Genomic DNA, 23,155 nt, shown 5'->3' on the forward strand with positions numbered 1-23,155 from the left:
CAGGCAGATAGGCACATAAGCAGGCAAGCAAGCAAGCAGGCACACACACACACACACACACACACACACACACACACACACACACCCCCTTCACATTCCCCCTGATGCGTGTGTAAGGGGTTGTTCCTTGCATTAGACAGCCTTGGGTTATGGTTGGACTTCAGACTATAATGCCATGATGTTGTAAATTCACCATAGTCTTATTACACATGACTCTCTGCTTCAACATAATGAGGCTGTTTCCATTGCATGGCTTAGTTCTTATCAGGCCCAATCCTGTCGAGCGCTGTGTGTGTGTGTGTGTGTGTGTGTGTGTGTGTGTGTGTGTGTGTGTGTGTGTGTGTGTGTGTGTGTGTGTGTGTGTGTGTGTGTGTGTGTGTGTGTGTGTGTGTGTGTGTGTGTGTGTGTGTGTGTGTGTGTGTGTGTGTGTGTGTGTGTGTGTGTGTTACATGTATGAATGTAGTGTTTGTATTGGACACAGCAGTCTACAGACTTAATAAAAGGTGATGGCTTGGGGACATGATGTCAGCCCTGCAGATTACTGGAGTATAAATGATTAAACTCAACAACACAGACATGCTACTGTTTCCATGATACGTACCACAGTGCTACAGTATTTAGACAGGCTGTATGGTGTGGACACAGCTCTCTCATTTCCTGAATCTGGAGCTACCTGACCTAACACAGTAACATACACAGGCTGCTGTTTGACAGGTAGAATAAAGGGCAGCTTGGTGCTTTGACAAAGCTCTTTGTCATCATGGCCATTATCCCAATGATTTATAGTTTATAATCTGATTCAATGTGTTGCATTTCAACTGCTGTTAAATTGTGTCGGGGGAAATAAAGTACCAAGTCACCAGTCAGACGAGTTGGACATGACTCTATATCCTGTCCTCCAGTCAGCTAAGTAACTAGACTGTTGGACATGACTCTATACCCTGTCTTCCAGTCAGCTAAGTAACTAGACTGTTGAACATGACTCTATACCCTGTCCTCCAGTCAGCTAAGTAACTAGACTGTTGGACATGACTCTATACCCTGTCTTCCAGTCAGCTAAGTAACTAGACTGTTGGACATGACTCTATATCCTGTCTTCCAGTCAGCTAAGTAACTAGGCTGTTGGACATGACTCTAAACCCTGTCTTCCAGTCAGCTAAGTAACTAGGCTGTTGGACATGACTCTATATCCTGTCTTCCAGTCAGCTAAGTAACTAGACTGTTGGACATGACTCTATATCCTGTCTTCCAGTCAGCTAAGTAACTAGGCTGTTGGACATGACTCTAAACCCTGTCCTCCAGTCAGCTAAGTAACTAGGCTGTTGGACATGACTCTAAACCCTGTCCTCCAGTCAGCTAAGTAACTAGGCTGTTGGACATGACTCTAAACCCTGTCCTCCAGTCAGCTAAGTAACTAGACTGTTGAACATGACTCTAAACCCTGTCTTCCAGTCAGCTAAGTAACTAGGCTGTTGGACATGACTCTAAACCCTGTCTTCCAGTCAGCTAAGTAACTAGGCTGTTGGACATGACTCTAAACCCTGTCCTCCAGTCAGCTAAGTAACTAGACTGTTGGACATGACTCTATATCCTGTCTTCCAGTCAGCTAAGTAACTAGGCTGTTGGACATGACTCTAAACCCTGTCCTCCAGTCAGCTAAGTAACTAGGCTGTTGGACATGACTCTAAACCCTGTCCTCCAGTCAGCTAAGTAACTAGACTGTTGAACATGACTCTAAACCCTGTCTTCCAGTCAGCTAAGTAACTAGGCTGTTGAACATGACTCTAAACCCTGTCTTCCAGTCAGCTAAGTAACTAGGCTGTTGGACATGACTCTAAACCCTGTCCTCCAGTCAGCTAAGTAACTAGGCTGTTGGACATGACTCTAAACCCTGTCTTCCAGTCAGCTAAGTAACTAGGCTGTTGAACATGACTCTAAACCCTGTCTTCCAGTCAGATTGGAAACTCTGTCAGTCCGTTGCTGCTGTACCAGACATGATGGGTCATTTCCTGTGTGGTTATGACCTTCTCTTTACGGGACGTGAAAAAGGAAGCACCTGACTTACTCTCCAGTCCACCACAGGACAGTGGTGTAAAGTGCTTAAGTAAAAATACTTTAAAGTACTACTTACGTAGTTTTTGAGGTATCTGTACTTTACTATTTATATTTATGACAACTTTTACTTTACTACATTCCTAAAGCAAATGATGTACTTTTTACTCCATACATTTTCCCTGACACCAAAAGTACTCGTTACATTTTGAATGCTTAGCAGGACAGAAAAATTGTCTAATTTACACACTTATCAAGAGAACATCCCTGGTCATCCCTACTGCCTCTGATCTGGTGGACTCAATAAACACACATGCTTCGTTTGTAAAATATGTCTGAGTGTTGGAGTGTGCACCTGGCTATCCATAAATATAAAATAATAATAATTATTATTGTGCTGTCTGGTTTGATTAAAATCAGGGATTTGAAATGATTTACACTTTTACTTATGAAACTTAAGTATATTTTAGCAATTACATTTACTTTTGATACTTAAGTGTATTTAAAAACAAATACTTGTAGACTTTTACTCATGTTGTATTTTACTGGGTGAATTTCACTTTTACTTGAGTCATTTTCTATTAAGGTATCTTTAACCTTTACTCAAGTATACCTTTACTCAAGAAGGAGGCAGTGAGAAGGGTGAGGAAAGAAAGGCCGTTAGAGAGGCAGTGAGAAGGGTGTGGAAAGAGAGAGAGGCAGTGAGAAGAGGGAGGAAAGAGAGAGAGGCAGTGAGAAGGGTGAGGAAAGAGAGAGAGGCAGTGAGAAGGGTGAGGAAAGAGAGAGATGCAGTGAGAAGGGTGAGGAAAGAGAGAGAGGCAGTGAGAAGGGTGAGGAAAGAGAGAGAGGCAGTGAGAAGGGTGAGGAAAGAGAGAGAGGCAGTGAGAAGGGTGAGGAAAGAGAGAGAGGCAGTGAGAAGGGTGAGGAAAGAGAGAGAGGCAGTGAGAAGGGTGAGGAAAGAGAGAGAGGCAGTGAGAAGGGTGAGGAAAGAGAGGCAGTGAGAAGGGTGAGGAAAGCGAGACAGGCAGTGAAAAGGGTGAGGAAGGTGTTGAAGGAGACAGGAACAATGTGGCATATTGTGTCTAGTCTCTACTTCTGTGTGTCCACCCAGTTCAGTATGGAGGTCAGGGGGGACTGAGAACACCCAGTTCAGAATGGAGGTCAGATGGGACTGAGACCACCCAGTTCAGAATGGAGGTCAGGAGGGACTGAGACCACCCAGTTCAGAATGGAGGTCAGGAGGGACTGAGACCACCCAGTTCAGTATGGAGGTCAGGGGGGACTGAGACCACCCAGTTCAGAATGGAGGTCAGATGGGACTGAGACCACCCAGTTCAGTATGGAGGTCAGGGGGGACTGAGACCACCCAGTTCAGTATGGAGGTCAGGGGGGACTGAGACCACCCAGTTCAGTATGGAGGTCAGATGGGACTGAGACCACCCAGTTCAGAATGGAGGTCAGATGGGACTGAGACCACCCAGTTCAGTATGGAGGTCAGGGGGACTGAGACCACCCAGTTCAGTATGGAGGTCAGATGGGACTGAGACCACCCAGTTCAGTATGGAGGTCAGGGGGGACTGAGACCACCCAGTTCAGAATGGAGGTCAGATGGGACTGAGACCACCCAGTTCAGAATGGAGGTCAGATGGGACTGAGACCACCCAGTTCAGAATGGAGGTCAGATGGGACTGAGACCACCCAGTTCAGAATGGAGGTCAGATGGGACTGAGACCACCCAGTTCAGAATGGAGGTCAGATGGGACTGAGACCACCCAGTTCAGAATGGAGGTCAGGTGGGACTGAGACCACCCAGTTCAGAATGGAGGTCAGATGGGACTGAGACCACCCAGTTCAGAATGGAGGTCAGGTGGGACTGAGACCACCCAGTTCAGAATGGAGGTCAGATGGGACTGAGACCACCCAGTTCAGAATGGAGGTCAGATGGGACTGAGACCACCCAGTTCAGTATGGAGGTCAGGGGGGACTGAGACCACCCAGTTCAGAATGGAGGTCAGGGGGACTGAGACCACCCAGTTCAGAATGGAGGTCAGGGGGGACTGAGACCACCCAGTTCAGAATGGAGATCAACCCTAGCTCCATGTCCACACCCCAGATCAACCCTAACCCTAGCTCCATCCCCCACCCCCGCTCAACCCTAACCCTAGCTCCATGTCCCCACCCCAGATCAACCCTAACGCTAGCTCAACCTTAACCCTAGCTCCATGTCCACACCCCAGATCACCCTAACCCTAACCCTAGCTCCATGTCCACACCCCAGATCAACCCTAACCCTAGCTCCATGTCCACACCCCAGATCAACCCTAACCCTAGCTCCATGTCCACACCCCAGATCAACCCTAACCCTAGCTCCATGTCCACACCCCAGATCAACCCTAACCCTAGCTCCATGTCCACACCCCAGATCAACCCTAACCCTAGCTCCATGTCCACACCCCAGATCAACCTTAACCCTAGCCTTCACAACGCTAACTGGTCACTGATGTTAAACTGCTGTTTTCTTCTAGGCAACTACTGAAGACGGAGCTGGGCTCTTTCTTCACTGAATACCTCCAGGTAAGAGACTGTCTCTCTGCACCTCAGCACTGATATTAACATGACTCTGATATTAACATGACTATTACTAACATGACTCTGATATTAACATGACTCTGATATTAACATGACTCTGATATTAACATGACTCTGATACTAACATGACTCTGATATTAACATGACTCTGATATTAACATGACTCTGATATTAACATGACTCTGATATTAACATGACTCTGATATTAACATGACTCTGATACTAACATGACTCTGATATTAACATGACTCTGATACTAACATGACTCTGATACTAACATGACTCTGATATTAACACGACTCTGATATTAACACGACTCTGATATTAACATGACTCTGATATTAACATGACTCTGGTATTAACATGACTCTGATACTAACACGACTCTGATATTAACATGACTCTGATATTAACATGACTCTGATATTAACACGACTCTGATATTAACATGACTCTGATATTAACATGACTCTGATATTAACATGACTCTGATACTAACATGACTCTGATACTAACATGACTCTGATATTACTAACATGACTCTGATACTAACATGACTCTGATACTAACATGACTCTGATATTAACATGACTCTGATATTAACATGACTCTGATATTAACATGACTCTGATATTAACATGACTCTGATATTAACATGACTCTGATATTAACATGACTCTGATACTAACATGACTCTGATATTAACATGACTCTGATACTAACATGACTCTGATACTAACATGACTCTGATATTAACACGACTCTGATATTAACACGACTCTGATATTAACATGACTCTGATATTAACATGACTCTGATATTAACACGACTCTGATATTAACACGACTCTGATATTAACATGACTCTGATATTAACATGACTCTGGTATTAACATGACTCTGGTATTAACATGACTCTGATATTAACATGACTCTGGTATTAACATGACTCTGATATTAACATGACTCTGATACTAACACGACTCTGATATTAACATGACTCTGATATTAACATGACTCTGATATTAACATGACTCTGATATTACTAACATGACTCTGATATTAACATGACTCTGATATTAACATGACTCTGATATTAACATGACTCTGAAATTACTAACATGACTCTGATATTAACATGACTCTGATATTAACATGACTCTGATACTAACATGACTCTGATATTACAAACAGTACTCTGATATTACAAACAGTACTCTGATATTAACATTACTCTGATATTACTAATATTACTCTGATATTACAAACAGTACTCTGATATTACAAACAGTACTCTGATATTAACATTACTCTGATATTACAAACAGTACTCTGATATTACAAACAGTACTCTGATATTAACATTACTCTGATATTACAAACAGTACTCTGATATTAACATTACTCTGATATTACAAACAGTACTCTGATATTACAAACAGTACTCTGATATCACAAACAGTACTCCGATAGAACTAATATTACTCTGATATTACTAATATTACTCTGATATTACTAACATTACTCTGATATTACTAATATTACTCTGATATTACTAACATTACTCTGATATTACTAACAGTACTCCGATAGAACTAATATTTCTCTGATGTTACTAATATTACTCTGATATCACCAACATTACTCTGATATTACCATCATTACTCGGATATTACTAATATTACTAACACTACTCTGGTATTACTAATATTACAAACATTACTCTGCTATTACTAACATTACTCTGATATTACTAACACTACTCTGGTAGTACTAACGGTACTCTGATATTACTAGAAGTACTATGATATTACAAATACTACTCTGATATTACTAGTATTACTCTGATATTACTACCACTACTCTGATATTACTAATGCTACTCTGATATTACTAGTATTACTCTGATATTACTAACAATACTCTGATATTACTAATGCTAATCCAATATTACTAACACTACTCTGATATTACTAACGATACTCTGATATTGCTAGTATTACTTTGATATTGCTAACATCACTCTGATATTACTAACAGTACTCTGATATTACTAACATTACTCCGATATTACTAATAGTACTAACATTACCCTGATATTACTAACATTGCTCTGATATTACTGATATTACTAAGAGTACTCCGATATTACTAATATTACTAGCATTACTCGGATAGTACTACTACTACTCTAATATTACTAGTATTACTCGGATAGTACTACTACTACTCTAATATTACTAGTATTACTCTGATATTACTAATAGTACTAACACTACTCTGATATTACTAATATTGCTAACATTACTCTGATATTACTAATACCACTCTAACACTACTAACATTACTCCGCTATTACTAATAGTACTAACATTACTCTGATATTAGTAATACTACTCTAATATTGCTAACATTACTCTGATATTACTAATACCACTCTAGTATTACTAACATTACTCCGATATTACTAATAGTACTAACATTACTCTGATATTGGCAATACTACTCTAATATTACTAACATTACTCTGATATTAGTAATACCACTCTAATATTACTAACATTACTCCGCTATTACTAACATTACTCTAATATTACTAACATTGCTCTGATATTGCTAACATTGCTCGGATATTACCAATATTACTAACATCACTCTGATATTACTAATATGACTAACATTACTCTGATATTACTAATATTACTAACATTACTCTAGTAGTACTAACACGAGTCTGATATTACTAATACTACTCTAATATTACTAACATTACTCTGATATTACTAATATTACGTGGATATTACTAACATTACTCATAATATAGTAAAAAAAAGTCCGGGTCGTAGAATGTGAAACTTTGTTTTCTTTCCTCTGCAGAATCAGCTACTGACAAAGGGAATGGTGATACTGAGGGACAAAATGCGGTTCTATGAAGGTATGTATCATGCTACATTACTAATACAATAAAGATGTAGCACTGTTTGAAGTACTGTCGTAGTACTGTTTGTACTGTTTGAAGTACTGTCGTAGTACTGTCATAGTACTGTTTGAAGTACCGCAGTAGTACTGTTTGAAGTACTGTCATAGTACTGTTTGAAGTACTGTTGTAGTACTGTTTGAAGTACTGTCGTAGTACTGTTTGAAGTACTGTCGTAGTACTGTTTGAAGTACCGCAGTAGTACTGCTTGAAGTACTGCCGTAGTACTGTTTGAAGTACTGGTATAGTACTGTTTGAAGTACTGTCGTAGTACTGTTTGAAGTACTGTCGTAGTACAGTTTGAAGTACTGTTTGAAGTACTGTTTGAAGTCATGTTTGAAGTACTGTTTTAGTACTGTTTGAAGTACTGTCATAGAATTGTTTGAAGTACTTTCAGAAGTACTGGTTGGTCATGATGTAGCCTATTGTGGCCCATTATCGTCTCTGTTGAGGTATTGTCAAGTGGTGAAGACGCTCAAACCACCTGACATCAAGTACACAGCTTATTTCTGCTGAAGTGCTATTGTCATGGCGACCAGACAGGAAGTGTTACTAACGTCACAGCCCTCAGACCACAACCAGATGTGAGATTTGACATTGTTGAAGAAGTTGAACCAGGCCTCGTCCCTCACCCTCCTATCCTTCCTCCCTCCCTTTACTGCCTCTCTTCGGTTCCTCGTCTGGTGTCAGTCAGTCAGCTTCTCACAATAGAACCCTTTTAAAATGACTTGTCCTCTTCAGATGGTTGAACCCAGTAGCCCTCTGCTCCAGCCGTGTCCCAGCCGCTCCCCGCCACCGTGACCCAGCCGTCCCCACCACCGTAACCCAGCCGTCCCCACCACCGTGTCCCAGCCGCTCCCCGCCACCATGACCCAGCCGTAACCGCCACCGTAACACAGCCGCCACCGTGATGACCCAGCTGCCCACACCACTGTGCCATTTGTCAGCACTGCTCAGAAACAGCTAACTGATAACTAAATCTCTCTCCGGATTCCCTCTGCCACAAGCAGTTCTCAGATCTCAGTGTGTGAGAGGTGTTGATGCAGCTCTCTGCTGCTGTGGTTTTGAGGATCTGTGACAGTATCTGTGACAAACCAGGAGAAATTACAACATATCAAACATAGAACATTCACACTTTTGAGTCTATGCTAATTAACACCAAGTGCTAATTTCTGATTGGTTATTTTGACTTCCTGGTTGTCTCCAGGTCAGAAGCTATTGGACTCCTTGGCAGAGACGTGGGACTTCTTCTTCTGTGATGTTCTGTCCATGCTTCAGGCTATCTTCTACCCAGTACAGGTACAGTTACTCATTAAGGGTGTCAGTACTGTTTATAATTTAGTTGCAGGAGCTCCACAATAGAATGTTGAGTGGCCCTAAGCATGGTCTCTCTCTCTCTCTCTCTCTCTCTCTCTCTCTCTCTCTCTCTCTCTCTCTCTGTCTCTGTCTCTGTCTCTGTCTCTGTCTCTGTCTCTCTCTCTCTCTCTGTCTCTCTCTCTCTGTCTCCTCTCTGTCTCTGTCCTCTGTCTCCTCTCCCACTGTCTCTGTCTCTGTCTCTCTGTCTCTCTCTCTGTCTCTGTCCTCTGTCTCCTCTCCCTCTCTCTCTGTATCTCTCTCTCTCTCTCTCACACTCTTTCTCTCTCGCTCTCTCTTTCTCTCTGTCTGTCTCTCTTTCTCTCTTTCTCTCTGTCTGTCTGTCTTTCTCTCTCTCTCTCTCTCTCTCTCTCTCTGTCTCTCTCTGTCTCTCTCTGTCTCTCTCGGTCTCTGTCTCTGTCTCTTTCTCTCTCTCTCTCTCTTTCTCTCTCTCTCTCTTTCTCTCTGTCTCTCTCTCTCTCTCTTTCTCTCTTTCCCTCTGTCTGTCTGTCTCTCTGTCTCTGTCTCTCTCTCCCTCTCTCGTAATCTCTGTGTGTGATCTCTGTGTGTAATCTCTGTGTGTGCATGTCTCTGTGTGTGTAATCTCTGTGTGTGCATGTCTCTGTGTGTGCATGTCTCTGTGTGTAATCTCTGTGTGTAATCTCTGTGTGTATTCTCTGTGTGTAATCTCTGTGTGTGCATGTCTCTGTGTGTGTAATCTCTGTGTGTGTAATCTTTGTGTGTAATCTCTGTGTGTGTAATCTATGTGTGTGTAATCTCTGTGTGTGTAATCTCTGTGTGTGTAATCTCTGTGTGTGTAATCTATGTGTGTGTAATCTCTGTGTGTAATCTCTGTGTGTGTAATCTCTGTGTGTGTAATCTCTGTGTGTGTAATCTCTGTGTGAGTAATCTCTGTGTGTAATCTCTGTGTGTGTAATCTCTCTGTGTGTGTAATCTCTGTGTGTAATCTCTGTGTGTGTAATCTCTGTGTGTGTAATCTCTGTGTGTGTAATCTCTGTGTGTGTAATCTCTGTGTGTGTAATCTCTGTGTGTGTAATCTCTGTGTGTGTAATTTCTGTGTGTAATCTCTGTGTGTGTAATCTCTGTGTGTAATCTCTGTGTGTAATCTCTGTGTGTAATCTCTCTGTGTGTAATCTCTGTGTGTAATCTCTGTGTGTAATCTCTGTGTGTAATCTCTGTGTGTAATCTCTGTGTGTAATCTCCACCAGGGTAAGGAGCCGTCGGTGCGTCAGCTGGCCCTGCTTCACTTCAGAAGCATCATCACTCTGAACATCAAGCTGGAGGACGCCCTGTCCCGCCCCCGCGCCCGTGTCCCCCCCTCTATCATACAGATGTTGCTTATACTGCAGGTAGGGAGTAGAGAGGCACACACACACACAGTCAAACATGTACAGAGGCATACACACCCACACACACACACACATACAAACACACACACACACACACACACACACACACACACACACAGTCAAACACGTACAGAGGCGTGCACTCAGACACACACATAAGGACTCCTGGCCGTGCTGCTGCTCCAGTTTCAACTGTTCTGCCTGCGGCTATGGAACCCTGACCTGTTCACCGGACGTGCTACCTGTCCCAGACCTGCTGTTTTCAACTCTCTAGAGACAGCAGGAGCGGTAGAGATACTCTTAATGATCGGCTATGAAAAGCCAACTGACATTTACTCCTGAGGTGCTGACCTGTTGCACCCTCAACAACTACTGTGATTATTATTATTTGACCATGCTGGTCATTTATGAACATTTGAACATCTTGGCCATGTTCTGTTATAATCTCCACCCGGCACAGCCAGAAGAGGACTGGCCACCCCTCATAGCCTGGTTCCTCTCTAGGTTTCTTCCTAGGTTTTGGCCTTTCTAGGGAGTTTTTCCTAGCCACCGTGCTTCTACACCTGCATTGCTTGCTGTTTGGGGTTTTAGGCTTGGTTTCTGTACAGCACTTTGACACATCAGCTGATGTGTGAAGGACTATTTAAATACATTTGATTTGATTTTGATTTGATTGGACTCAAATCAAATGTTATTTGTCACATCGTAAACAGCAGGTGTAGACTAACAATGACATGCTAACTGACGGGCCCTTCTCAACAATGAAATGCTGACTGACGGGCCCTTCCCTACAATGACATGCTGACTGACGGGCCCTTCCCAACAATGACATGCTGACTGATGGGCCCTTCCCTACAATGACATGCTGACTGACGGGCCCTTCCCTACAATGACATGCTGACTGACGGGCCCTTCCCAACATGCTGACTGACGGGCCCTTCCCAACAATGACATGCTGACTGACGGGCCCTTCCCAACAATGACATGCTGACTGACGGGCCCTTCCCAACAATGACATGCTGACTGACGGGCCCTTCCCTACAATGACATGCTGACTGACTGGCCCTTCCCTACAATGACATGCTGACTGACGGGCCCTTCCCAACATGCTGACTGACGGGCCCTTCCCTACAATGACATGCTGACTGACTGGCCCTTCCCTACAATGACATGCTGACTGACGGGCCCTTCCCAACAATGACATGCTGACTGACGGGCCCTTCCCAACAATGACATGCTGACTGACGGGCCCTTCCCTACAATGACATGCTGACTGACGGGCCCTTCCCTACAATGACATGCTGACTGACGGGCCCTTCCCTACAATGCAGAGAGACAACTCAGTACTGTATACACAGGGTACCAGTACTGAGTTGATGTGCAGGGGTACGAGGTAATAACTTGGCTGTATACACGGGGTACCAGTCCTGAGTTGATGTGCTGTGGTACGATGTAATAACTTGGCTGTATACACGGGGTACCAGTACTGAGTTGATGTGTTGGGGTACGAGGTAATAACTTGGCTGTATACACGGGGTACCAGTACTGAGTTGATGTGCTGGGGTGCGAGGTAATAACTTGGCTGTATACACGGGGTACCAGTACTGAGTTGATGTGCTGGGGTACGAGGTAATAACTTGGCTGTATACACGGGGTACCAGTACTGAGTTGATGTGCTGGGGTACGAGGTAATAACTTGGCTGTATACACGGGGTACCAGTACTGGGTTGATGTGTAGGGGTACGAGGTAATAACTTGGCTGTATACACGGGGTACCAGTACTGAGTTGATGTGCTGGGGTACGAGGTAATAACTTGGCTGTATACACGGGGTACCAGTACTGAGTTGATGTGCTGGGGTACGAGGTAATAACTTGGCTGTATACACGGGGTACCAGTACTGAGTTGATGTGCTGGGGTACGAGGTAATAACTTGGCTGTATACACGGGGTACCAGTACTGAGTTGATGTGCTGGGGTACGAGGTAATAACTTGGCTGTATACACGGGGTACCAGTACCAAGTCGATGTTTAGGGGTACAAAGTAATTGAGGTAGCTATGTACATATAGGTAGGGATAAAGTGACTAGGCAACAGGATAGATCATAAACAGTCGCAGCAGCTCATGTGATGAGTCCAAAGAGTTAAATTCTCTGCAGTATCATAAATAGCAGACTACACCATGTCCTTGATGAACACAACGTCCTCAACAGAAGCCAGATTGGATTATTTTTAAAGACCTCATTTCCACCCTCCACACTCTAATTGAGCAACAAGTAAACCAAAACAAAGGCACAATCTACTCGTGTTTTGTAGACTTCAAGAAAGCATTTGATTCAATTTGGCACAAAGGTATTTTTTTTAAATAATAGAAAGTGGAATTGGAAGGAAAACATATGTTTTTAAATCAGTGTACACTAAAAACAAATGTGCGGTTAGAATTGGCAACAAGCAAACAGACATCTTCTCTCAGGTACGGGGAGTGAAACAGGGCTGCTCAATAAGTCCAACACTATTTAACATCTACATTAATGAATTGGCAAAACATTAAACATTAGAAGAATCGGCAGCTCCTGGTATCACCCTACACAACACTGAAATCAAGTGTCTGCTGTACGCAGATGACCTGGTGCTGCTGTCTCCCACTAAGGAGGGTCTGCTGTCTCCCACTAAGGAGGGTCTGCTGTCTCCCACTAAGGAGGGTCTGCTGTCTCCCACTAAGGAGGGTCTGCTGTACGCAGATGACCTGGTGCTGTTGTCTCCCACTAAGGAGGGTCTGCTGTATGTAGATGACCTGGTGCTGCTGTCTCCCACTAAGGAGGGTCTGCTGTATGTAGATGACCTGGTGCTGTTGTCTCCCACTAAGGAGGGTCTGCTGTATGCAGATGACCTGGTGCTGCCGTCTCCCACTAAGGAGGGTCTGCTGTCTCCCACTAAGGAGGGTCTGCTGTAGACAGATGACCTGGTGCTGCTGTCTCCCACAAGGGGGGTCTGCTGTAGACAGATGACCTGGTGCTGCCGTCTCCCACTAAGGAGGGTCTGCTGTCTCCCACTAAGGAGGGTCTGCTGTCTCCCACTAAGGAGGGTCTGCTGTAGACAGATGACCTGGTGCTGTTGTCTCCCACTAAGGAGGGTCTGCTGTATGCAGATGACCTGGTGCTGCTGTCTCCCACTAAGGAGGGTCTGCTGTCTCCCACTAAGGAGGGTCTGCTGTATGCAGATGACCTGGTGCTGCTGTCTCCCACTAAGGAGGGTCTGCTGTCTCCCACTAAGGAGGGTCTGCTGTCTCCCACTAAGGAGGGTCTGCTGTCTCCCACTAAGGAGGGTCTGCTGTAGACAGATGACCTGCTGCTGCCGTCTCCCACTAAGGAGGGTCTGCTGTAGACAGATGACCTGCTGCTGCCGTCTCCCACTAAGGAGGGTCTGCTGTATGCAGATGACCTGGTGCTGCTGTCTCCCACTAAGGAGGGTCTGCTGTAGACAGATGACCTGGTGCTGCTGTCTCCCACTAAGGAGGGTCTGCTGTCTCCCACTAAGGAGGGTCTGCTGTATGCAGATGACCTGGTGCTGCCGTCTCCCACTAAGGAGGGTCTGCTGTATGCAGATGACCTGGTGCTGCTGTCTCCCACTAAGGAGGGTCTGCTGTATGCAGATGACCTGGTGCTGCTGTCTCCCACTAAGGAGGGTCTGCTGTATGTAGATGACCTGGTGCTGCTGTCTCCCACTAAGGAGGGTCTGCTGTCTCCCACTAAGGAGGGTCTGCTGTCTCCCACTAAGGAGGGTCTGCTGTCTCCCACTAAGGAGGGTCTGCTGTCTCCCACTAAGGAGGGTCTGTTGTCTCCCACTAAGGAGGGTCTGCTGTATGCAGATGACCTGGTGCTGCCGTCTCCCACTAAGGAGGGTCTGCTGTAGACAGATGACCTGGTGCTGCTGTCTCCCACTAAGGAGGGTCTGCTGTCTCCCACTAAGGAGGGTCTGCTGTATGTAGATGACCTGGTGCTGCTGTCTCCCACTAAGGAGGGTCTGCTGTCTCCCACTAAGGAGGGTCTGCTGTATGCAGATGACCTGGTGCTGCCGTCTCCCACTAAGGAGGGTCTGCTGTAGACAGATGACCTGGTGCTGCTGTCTCCCACTAAGGAGGGTCTGCTGTATGTAGATGACCTGGTGCTGTTGTCTCCCACTAAGGAGGGTCTGCTGTATGCAGATGACCTGGTGCTGCCGTCTCCCACTAAGGAGGGTCTGCTGTCTCCCACTAAGGAGGGTCTGCTGTAGACAGATGACCTGGTGCTGCTGTCTCCCACTAAGGAGGGTCTGCTGTAGACAGATGACCTGGTGCTGCTGTCTCCCACTAAGGAGGGTCTGCTGTAGACAGATGACCTGGTGCTGTTGTCTCCCACTAAGGAGGGTCTGCTGTCTCCCACTAAGGAGGGTCTGCTGTATGCAGATGACCTGGTGCTGCCGTCTCCCACTAAGGAGGGTCTGCCGTCTCCCACTAAGGAGGGTCTGCTGTCTCCCACTAAGGAGGGTCTGCTGTAGACAGATGACCTGCTGCTGCCGTCTCCCACTAAGGAGGGTCTGCTGTAGACAGATGACCTGGTGCTGTTGTCTCCCACTAAGGAGGGTCTGCTGTATGCAGATGACCTGGTGCTGCTGTCTCCCACTAAGGAGGGTCTGCTGTATGTAGATGACCTGGTGCTGCTGTCTCCCACTAAGGAGGGTCTGCTGTATGCAGATGACCTGGTGCTGCTGTCTCCCACTAAGGAGGGTCTGCTGTATGCAGATGACCTGGTGCTGCCGTCTCCCACTAAGGAGGGTCTGCTGTCTCCCACTAAGGAGGGTCTGCTGTATGCAGATGACCTGGTGCTGCTGTCTCCCACTAAGGAGGGTCTGCTGTCTCCCACTAAGGAGGGTCTGCTGTACGCAGATGACCTGGTGCTGCTGTCTCCCACTAAGGAGGGTCTGCTGTAGACAGATGACCTGGTCTGCCGTCTCCCACTAAGGAGGGTCTGCTGTAGACAGATGACCTGGTGCTGTTGTCTCCCACTAAGGAGGGTCTGCTGTAGACAGATGACCTGGTGCTGCTGTCTCCCACTAAGGAGGGTCTGCTGTCTCCCACTAAGGAGGGTCTGCTGTACGCAGATGACCTGGTGCTGTTGTCTCCCACTAAGGAGGGTCTGCTGTATGTAGATGACCTGGTGCTGCTGTCTCCCACTAAGGAGGGTCTGCTGTCTCCCACTAAGGAGGGTCTGCTGTAGACAGATGACCTGGTGCTGCTGTCTCCCACTAAGGAGGGTCTGCTGTAGACAGATGACCTGGTGCTGCTGTCTCCCACTAAGGAGGGTCTGCTGTCTCCCACTAAGGAGGGTCTGCTGTAGACAGATGACCTGGTGCTGCTGTCTCCCACTAAGGAGGGTCTGCTGTATGCAGATGACCTGGTGCTGCTGTCTCCCACTAAGGAGGGTCTGCTGTAGACAGATGACCTGGTGCTGCTGTCTCCCACTAAGGAGGGTCTGCTGTAGACAGATGACCTGGTGCTGCCGTCTCCCACTAAGGAGGGTCTGCTGTAGACAGATGACCTGGTGCTGCTGTCTCCCACTAAGGAGGGTCTGCTGTCTCCCACTAAGGAGGGTCTGCTGTAGACAGATGACCTGGTGCTGTTGTCTCCCACTAAGGAGGGTCTGCTGTCTCCCACTAAGGAGGGTCTGCTGTCTCCCACTAAGGAGGGTCTGCTGTAGACAGATGACCTGGTGCTGTTGTCTCCCACTAAGGAGGGTCTGCTGTCTCCCACTAAGGAGGGTCTGCTGTAGACAGATGACCTGGTGCTGCTGTCTCCCACTAAGGAGGGTCTGCTGTATGCAGATGACCTGGTGCTGTTGTCTCCCACTAAGGAGGGTCTGCTGTAGACAGATGACCTGGTGCTGCTGTCTCCCACTAAGGAGGGTCTGCTGTAGACAGATGACCTGGTGCTGTTGTCTCCCACTAAGGAGGGTCTGCTGTAGACAGATGACCTGGTGCTGCTGTCTCCCACTAAGGAGGGTCTGCTGTAGACAGATGACCTGGTGCTGCTGTCTCCCACTAAGGAGGGTCTGCTGTCTCCCACTAAGGAGGGTCTGCTGTAGACAGATGACCTGGTGCTGCCGTCTCCCACTAAGGAGGGTCTGCTGTCTCCCACTAAGGAGGGTCTGCTGTCTCCCACTAAGGAGGGTCTGCTGTCTCCCACTAAGGAGGGTCTGCTGTAGACAGATGACCTGGTGCTGCCGTCTCCCACTAAGGAGGGTCTGCTGTAGACAGATGACCTGGTGCTGCTGTCTCCCACTAAGGAGGGTCTGTTGTCTCCCACTAAGGAGGGTCTGCTGTAGACAGATGACCTGGTGCTGTTGTCTCCCACTAAGGAGGGTCTGCTGTATGCAGATGACCTGGTGCTGTTGTCTCCCACTAAGGAGGGTCTGCTGTACGCAGATGACCTGGTGCTGTTGTCTCCCACTAAGGAGGGTCTGCTGTATGCAGATGACCTGGTGCTGTTGTCTCCCACTAAGGAGGGTCTGCTGTAGACAGATGACCTGGTGCTGCTGTCTCCCACTAAGGAGGGTCTGCTGTAGACAGATGACCTGGTGCTGCTGTCTCCCACTAAGGAGGGTCTGCCGTCTCCCACTAAGGAGGGTCTGCTGTCTCCCACTAAGGAGGGTCTGCTGTCTCCCACTAAGGAGGGTCTGCTGTCTCCCACTAAGGAGGGTCTGCCGTCTCCCACTAAGGAGGGTCTGCCGTCTCCCACTAAGGAGGGTCTGCTGTCTCCCACTAAGGAGGGTCTGCTGTCTCCCACTAAGGAGGGTATGCTGTCTCCCACTAAGGAGGGTCTGCTGTCTCCCACTAAGGAGGGTCTGCTGTCTCCCACTAAGGAGGGTCTGCTGTCTCCCACTAAGGAGGGTCTGCTGTAGACAGATGACCTGGTGCTGCCGTCTCCCACTAAGGAGGGTCTGCTGTCTCCCACTAAGGAGGGTCTGCTGTAGACAGATGACCTGGTGCTGCCGTCTCCCACTAAGGAGGAGTTACAGCAGCACCTAGATCATCTGGTTCAGACCTGGACTCTAACCGTTAACCACAGGTTCTGTCAGACCTGGACTCTGACCGTTAATTACAGGTTCCGTCAGACCTGGGCTCTGACCGTTAACCACAGGTTCCGTCAGACCTGGGCTCTGACCGTTAACCACAGGTTCTGTCAGACCTGGGCTCTGACCGTTAACCACAGGTTCTGTCAGACCTGGGCTCTGACCGTTAACCACAGGTTCTGTCAGACCTGGGCTCTGACCGTTAACCACAGGTTCTGTCAGACCTGGGCTCTGACCGTTAACCACAGGTTCTGTCAGACCTGGGCTCTGACCGTTAACCACAGGTTCTGTCAGACCTGGACTCTGACCGTTAACCACAGGTTCTGTCAGACCTGGGCTCTGACCGTTAACCACAGGTTCTGTCAGACCTGGGCTCTGACCGTTAACCACAGGTTCCGTCAGACCTGGGCTCTGACCGTTAACCACAGGTTCCGTCAGACCTGGGCTCTGACCGTTAACCACAGGTTCCGTCAGACCTGGGCTCTGACCGTTAACCACAGGTTCCGTCAGACCTGGGCTCTGACCGTTAATCACAGGCTCTGTCAGACCTGGACTCTGACCGTTAACCAAAAAAAATAAAAGAATATAATGATATTCCAGAAAAGGTCTGTAAATCAGGATGAAAAATATAAATTATATTTGGACACAGTTCTATTAGAACACACAAAAAACTACACATATCTAGGCCTAAATATCAGCAACACAGGTCGCTTTCACATGGTTGTGAATGAGCTGAGAGACAAAGCAAGAAGAGCATGCCAGGAAGGAACATTAAAATCGAAATTCCAATTAGAATCTGTCAACAACAAAAATCTAATCTGTTATTGAACCAGTTGCTCTATATGGCAGTGAAGTATTAATAATTAATTTACCAAATGGGACAAACATCCAATTGAAATACTACATGCAGAGTTTTTCCAGACTGTGTTGCAGCACCTCATTCAAATAGAAAAAAGAGACATCACATTTTACACCCATCTAAAAACAAGTGACCCCAAAACATTGCATCACACACCTCTGCAATGTCAAGAGATGAAACAAGAGAAGAGTCCCCTCAGCCAGCTGGTTCTGAGGCTCAGTTCACTAACCCAAACCAACCCCATAGAGCCTCAGGATATCACTCAGAAAATCTGGCCCAATCAAATCATCACAAAGCAAAAAGAAAAATACATCACCTATTGGAAAGACACCACAAACAAAATCCAAGTAAACTTCAATGCTACAGACAGTACTTGGTGGCAGACTATCTGACCACTGTGACTTATAGAAAACTGAGGAAAACACTGACTAGGTACAGACTGAGTGAGCACAGTCTGGCTACAGAGACCGGTGGTCACAGACAAGGCTGGCTGACCAGAGAGGACAGTCTGGCTACAGAGACTGGTCGTCACAGACAAACCTGGCTGACCAGAAGGACAGTCTGGCTATAGAGACCAGTCGTCACAGACAAATCTGGCTACAGAGACCGGAGCAGAGAACAGGACCAAGAGAGAGGAGAGAACAGAGAACAGGACCAAGAGAGAGGAGAGAACAGAGAACAGGACCAAGAGAGAGGAGAGAGGAGAGAATAGGACCAAGAGAGAGGAGAGAACAGGGAATAGGACCAAGAGAGAGGAGAGAACAGAGAACAGGGCCAAGAGGGAGGAGAGAACAGAGAACAGGACCAAGAGAGAGGAGAGAACAGAGAACAGGACCAAGAGAGAGGAGAGAACAGAGAACAGGGCCAAGAGGGAGGAGAGAACAGAGAACAGGACCTAGAGAGAGGAGAGAGGAGAGAATAGGACCAAGAGAGAGGAGATAACAGAGAACAGGACCAAGAGAGAGGAAAGAGGAGAGAACAGAGAACAGGACCAAGAGAGAGGAAAGAGGAGAGAACAGAGAACAGGACCAAGAGAGAGGAGAGAGGAGAGAACAGGACCAAGAGAGAGGAGAGAGGAGAGAACAGAGAACAGGACCAAGAGAGAGGAGAGAACAGAGAACAGGACCAAGAGAGAGGAGAGAACAGGACCAAGAGAGAGGAGAGAACAGAGAACAGGACCAAGAGAGAGGAGAGAACAGAGAACAGGACCAAGAGAGAACAGAGAACAGGACCAAGAGAGAGGAGAGAACAGAGAACAGGACCAAGAGAGATGAGAGAACAGAGAACAGGGCCAAGAGGGAGGAGAGAACAGAGAACAGGACCAAGAGAGAGGAGAGAACAGGACCAAGAGAGAGGAGAGAACAGAGAACAGGACCAAGAGAGAGGAGAGAACAGAGAACAGGACCAAGAGAGAACAGAGAACAGGACCAAGAGAGAGGAGAGAACAGAGAACAGGACCAAGAGAGAGGAGAGAACAGAGAACAGGACCAAGAGAGAGGAGAGAGGAGAGAACAGGACCAAGAGGGAGGAGAGAGGAGAGAACAGGACCAAGAGAGAGGAGAGAACAGAGAACAGGACCAAGAGAGAGGAGAGAACAGAGAACAGGACCAAGAGAGAGGAGAGAACAGAGAACAGGACCAATAGAGAGGAGAGAACAGAGAACAGGACCAAGAGAGAGGAGAGAGGAGAGAACAGGACCTAGAGAGAGGAGATAACAGAGAACAGGACCAAGAGGGAGGAGAGAACAGAGAACAGGACCAAGAGAGAGGAGAGAGGAGAGAACAGGACCTAGAGAGAGGAGATAACAGAGAACAGGACCAAGAGGGAGGAGAGAACAGAGAACAGGACCAAGAGAGAGGAGAGAGGAGAGAACAGGACCAAGAGAGAGGAGAGAGGAGAGAACAGGACCAAGAGAGAGGAGAGAACAGGACCAGGAGAGAGGAGAGAACAGAGAACAGGACCAATAGAGAGGAGAGAACAGAGAACAGGACCAATAGAGAGGAGAGAACAGGACCAATAGAGAGGAGAGAACAGGACCAATAGAGAGGAGAGAACAGGACCAATAGAGAGGAGAGAACAGGACCAATAGAGAGGAGAGAACAGGACCAATAGAGAGGAGAGAACAGGACCAATAGAGAGGAGAGAACAGGACCAAGCTAATGTAAGGAAACACATTCTTGTTTGAAGTCCCGGGGTGAGGAGGGGTGAGGGAAATTACACCCTTGCTTACATCACTCTCCCATTCCCTAAACAGACCTTGGTAATGCTGGGTTAGACCTTGGTAATGCTGGGTTAGACCTTGGTAATGCTGGGTTAGACCTTGGTAATGCTGGGTTAGACCTTGGTAATGCTGGGTTAGACCTTGGTAATGCTGGGTTAGACCTTGGTAATGCTGGGTTAGACCTTGGTAATGCTGGGTTAGACCTTGGTAATGCTGGGTTAGACCTTGGTAATGCAGGATCATCCTCTTTCCTTCTCTCTCTGTCCGTCCGTCCGTCCGTCCGTCCGTCCGTCCGTCCGTCCGTCCGTCTCCCTCTCCCTCTCCCTCTCCCTCTCCCTCTCCCTCTCCCTCTCCCTCTCTCTCTCTCTCTCTCTCTCTCTCTCTCTCTCTCTCTCTCTCTCTCTCTCTCTCTCTCTCTCTCTCTCTCTCTCTCTCTCTCTCTCTCTCTCCGTCTCCCTCTCTTACTCTCTCTCTCCATCTTTCTCATTGCTCTGTGGTACAGCTTGGGTGACACTACAGAGTAGACCTTACACTCGAGACACCGTTCTATCTAAGTGGCCTGTATTGCTCACTAGGCCACATCTGCTACTGATTAAAGCGTCCAGAGGGCACACAGACAAAGGATCAGTTTGTTTTGACAAGGGAAGAATGTACGTTTTGTTGAAGTTTTGTTCCCATACCCCAACGGCAATGGATCTCTCTCTCGCTCTTTTTCTCTGTCTCTGTCTCTCTCTCTCTCTGTCTCTCTCTCTCTCCCCCTTCTCTCTCTCTCTCTCCCTTCTCTCTCTCTTTCTCTCTCTCTCTCTCTCCCTCTCTCTCTCTCTCTGTCTCTCTCTCTCTCTCTCTCTCTCTCTCTCCCTCTCTCTGGGTCTCTCTCTCCCTCTCTCTCTGGGTCTCTCTCTCTCTCATTGGTCTTTGTTGTGTTGTAACAGCTTTCATCTGTGAACAATTTCTCTCCTATGTACTTGTTTTGCATTGATGTCATGACTCCAGTCAATGCATTGATGTGGTGGTTGTCAAACTCTGGTTAGCTAGATGTTTTGTGTTGTGGTTGAGTGAGTCAATGTATTATCGGAAGACAGTCTCCCTTCACCAATGTTCTGTTCCTTTTCAGGTTTCATGACAAAATAGTTCTGGTAAAGAAGTTGTTCTGGAAAGGATCTGGTTAAATGAAGTCCCAAACAAGCAAACTAGTTCCAGATCTCCCCATAATAGGTATTTAGTGTCATTAGCGAACACTCAGTCTGGGAATTTCCATGGTGTGATCGTATTATTTTACTGTCAATGGTTGGTACAGGGTGGGACAGTTACTGTCTCTCCTCTGATATACAGTTAGTTACTGTCTCTCCTCTGATATACAGTTAGTTACTGTCTCTCCTCTGATATACAGTTAGTTACTGTCTCTCCTCTGATATACAGCTAGTTGCTGTCTCTCCTCTGATATACAGTTAGTTACTGTCTCCTCTCTGATATACAGTTAGTTACTGTCTCTCCTCTGATATACAGTTAGTTACTGTCTCTCCTCTGATATACAGTTAGTTACTGTCTCTCCTCTGATATACAGTTAGTTACTGTCTCTCTGATATACAGTTAGTTACTGTCTCTCCTCTGATATACAGCTAGCTGCTGTCTCTCCTCTGACATACAGCTAGTTGCTGTCTCTCCTCTGATATACAGCTAGTTGCTGTCTCTCCTCTGATATACAGTTAGTTAGTGTCTCTCCTCTGATATACAGTTAGTTACTGTCTCTCCTCTGATATACAGCTAGTTGCTGTCTCTCCTCTGATATACAGTTAGTTAGTGTCTCTCCTCTGATATACAGTTAGTTACTGTCTCTCCTCTGATATACAGTTAGTTACTGTCTCTCCTCTGATATACAGCTAGTTGCTGTCTCTCCTCTGATATACAGTTAGTTACTGTCCCTCCTCTGATATACAGTTAGTTACTGTCTCTCCTCTGATATACAGTTAGTTACTGTCTCTCCTCTGATATACAGTTAGTTACTGTCCCTCCTCTGATATACAGTTAGTTACTGTCTCTCCTCTGATATACAGTTAGTTACTGTCTCTCTGATATACAGTTAGTTACTGTCTCTCCTCTGATATACAGTTAGTTACTGTCTCTCCTCTGATATACAGTTAGTTAGTGTCTCTCCTCTGACATACAGTTAGTTACTGTCTCTCCTCTGATATACAGTTAGTTACTGTCTCTCTGATATACAGTTAGTTACTGTCTCTCCTCTGATATACAGTTAGTTAGTGTCTCTCCTCTGATATACAGTTAGTTACTGTCTCTCCTCTGATATACAGTTAGTTACTGTCTCTCCTCTGATATACAGTTAGTTACTGTCTCTCCTCTGATATACAGTTAGTTACTGTCTCTCCTCTGATATACAGTTAGTTAGTGTCTCTCCTCTGATATACAGTTAGTTACTGTCTCTCCTCTGATATACAGCTAGTTGCTGTCTCTCCTCTGATATACAGTTAGTTACTGTCTCTCCTCTGACATACAGTTAGTTACTGTCTCTCCTCTGATATACAGCTAGTTACTGTCTCTCTGATATACAGTTAGTTACTGTCTCTCCTCTGATATACAGTTAGTTAGTGTCTCTCCTCTGATATACAGTTAGTT

The 23,155-nt window shown here is 46.4% G+C and overlaps 1 protein-coding gene across 3 annotated transcripts in view; it reads left to right on the forward strand.

Moving 5' to 3' along the window:
* The window catches only part of LOC129842953 (proline-rich protein 5-like), a 71,856-nt gene that overhangs the window by 39,450 nt on the left and 9,251 nt on the right, over window positions 1-23,155 (forward strand). For all 3 annotated transcript variants that reach the window (XM_055911671.1, XM_055911670.1, XM_055911673.1), the window contains 4 exons: window positions 4,578-4,626; window positions 7,518-7,575; window positions 8,825-8,916; window positions 10,200-10,340. In XM_055911671.1, coding sequence (XP_055767646.1) covers window positions 4,578-4,626; window positions 7,518-7,575; window positions 8,825-8,916; window positions 10,200-10,340 — 340 coding nt within the window. The remainder of the gene's footprint in view (window positions 1-4,577; window positions 4,627-7,517; window positions 7,576-8,824; window positions 8,917-10,199; window positions 10,341-23,155) is intronic.

The sequence above is a fragment of the Salvelinus fontinalis genome, unplaced genomic scaffold (assembly GCF_029448725.1).
Source record: "Salvelinus fontinalis isolate EN_2023a unplaced genomic scaffold, ASM2944872v1 scaffold_0078, whole genome shotgun sequence".
NCBI lineage: Eukaryota > Metazoa > Chordata > Actinopteri > Salmoniformes > Salmonidae > Salvelinus > Salvelinus fontinalis.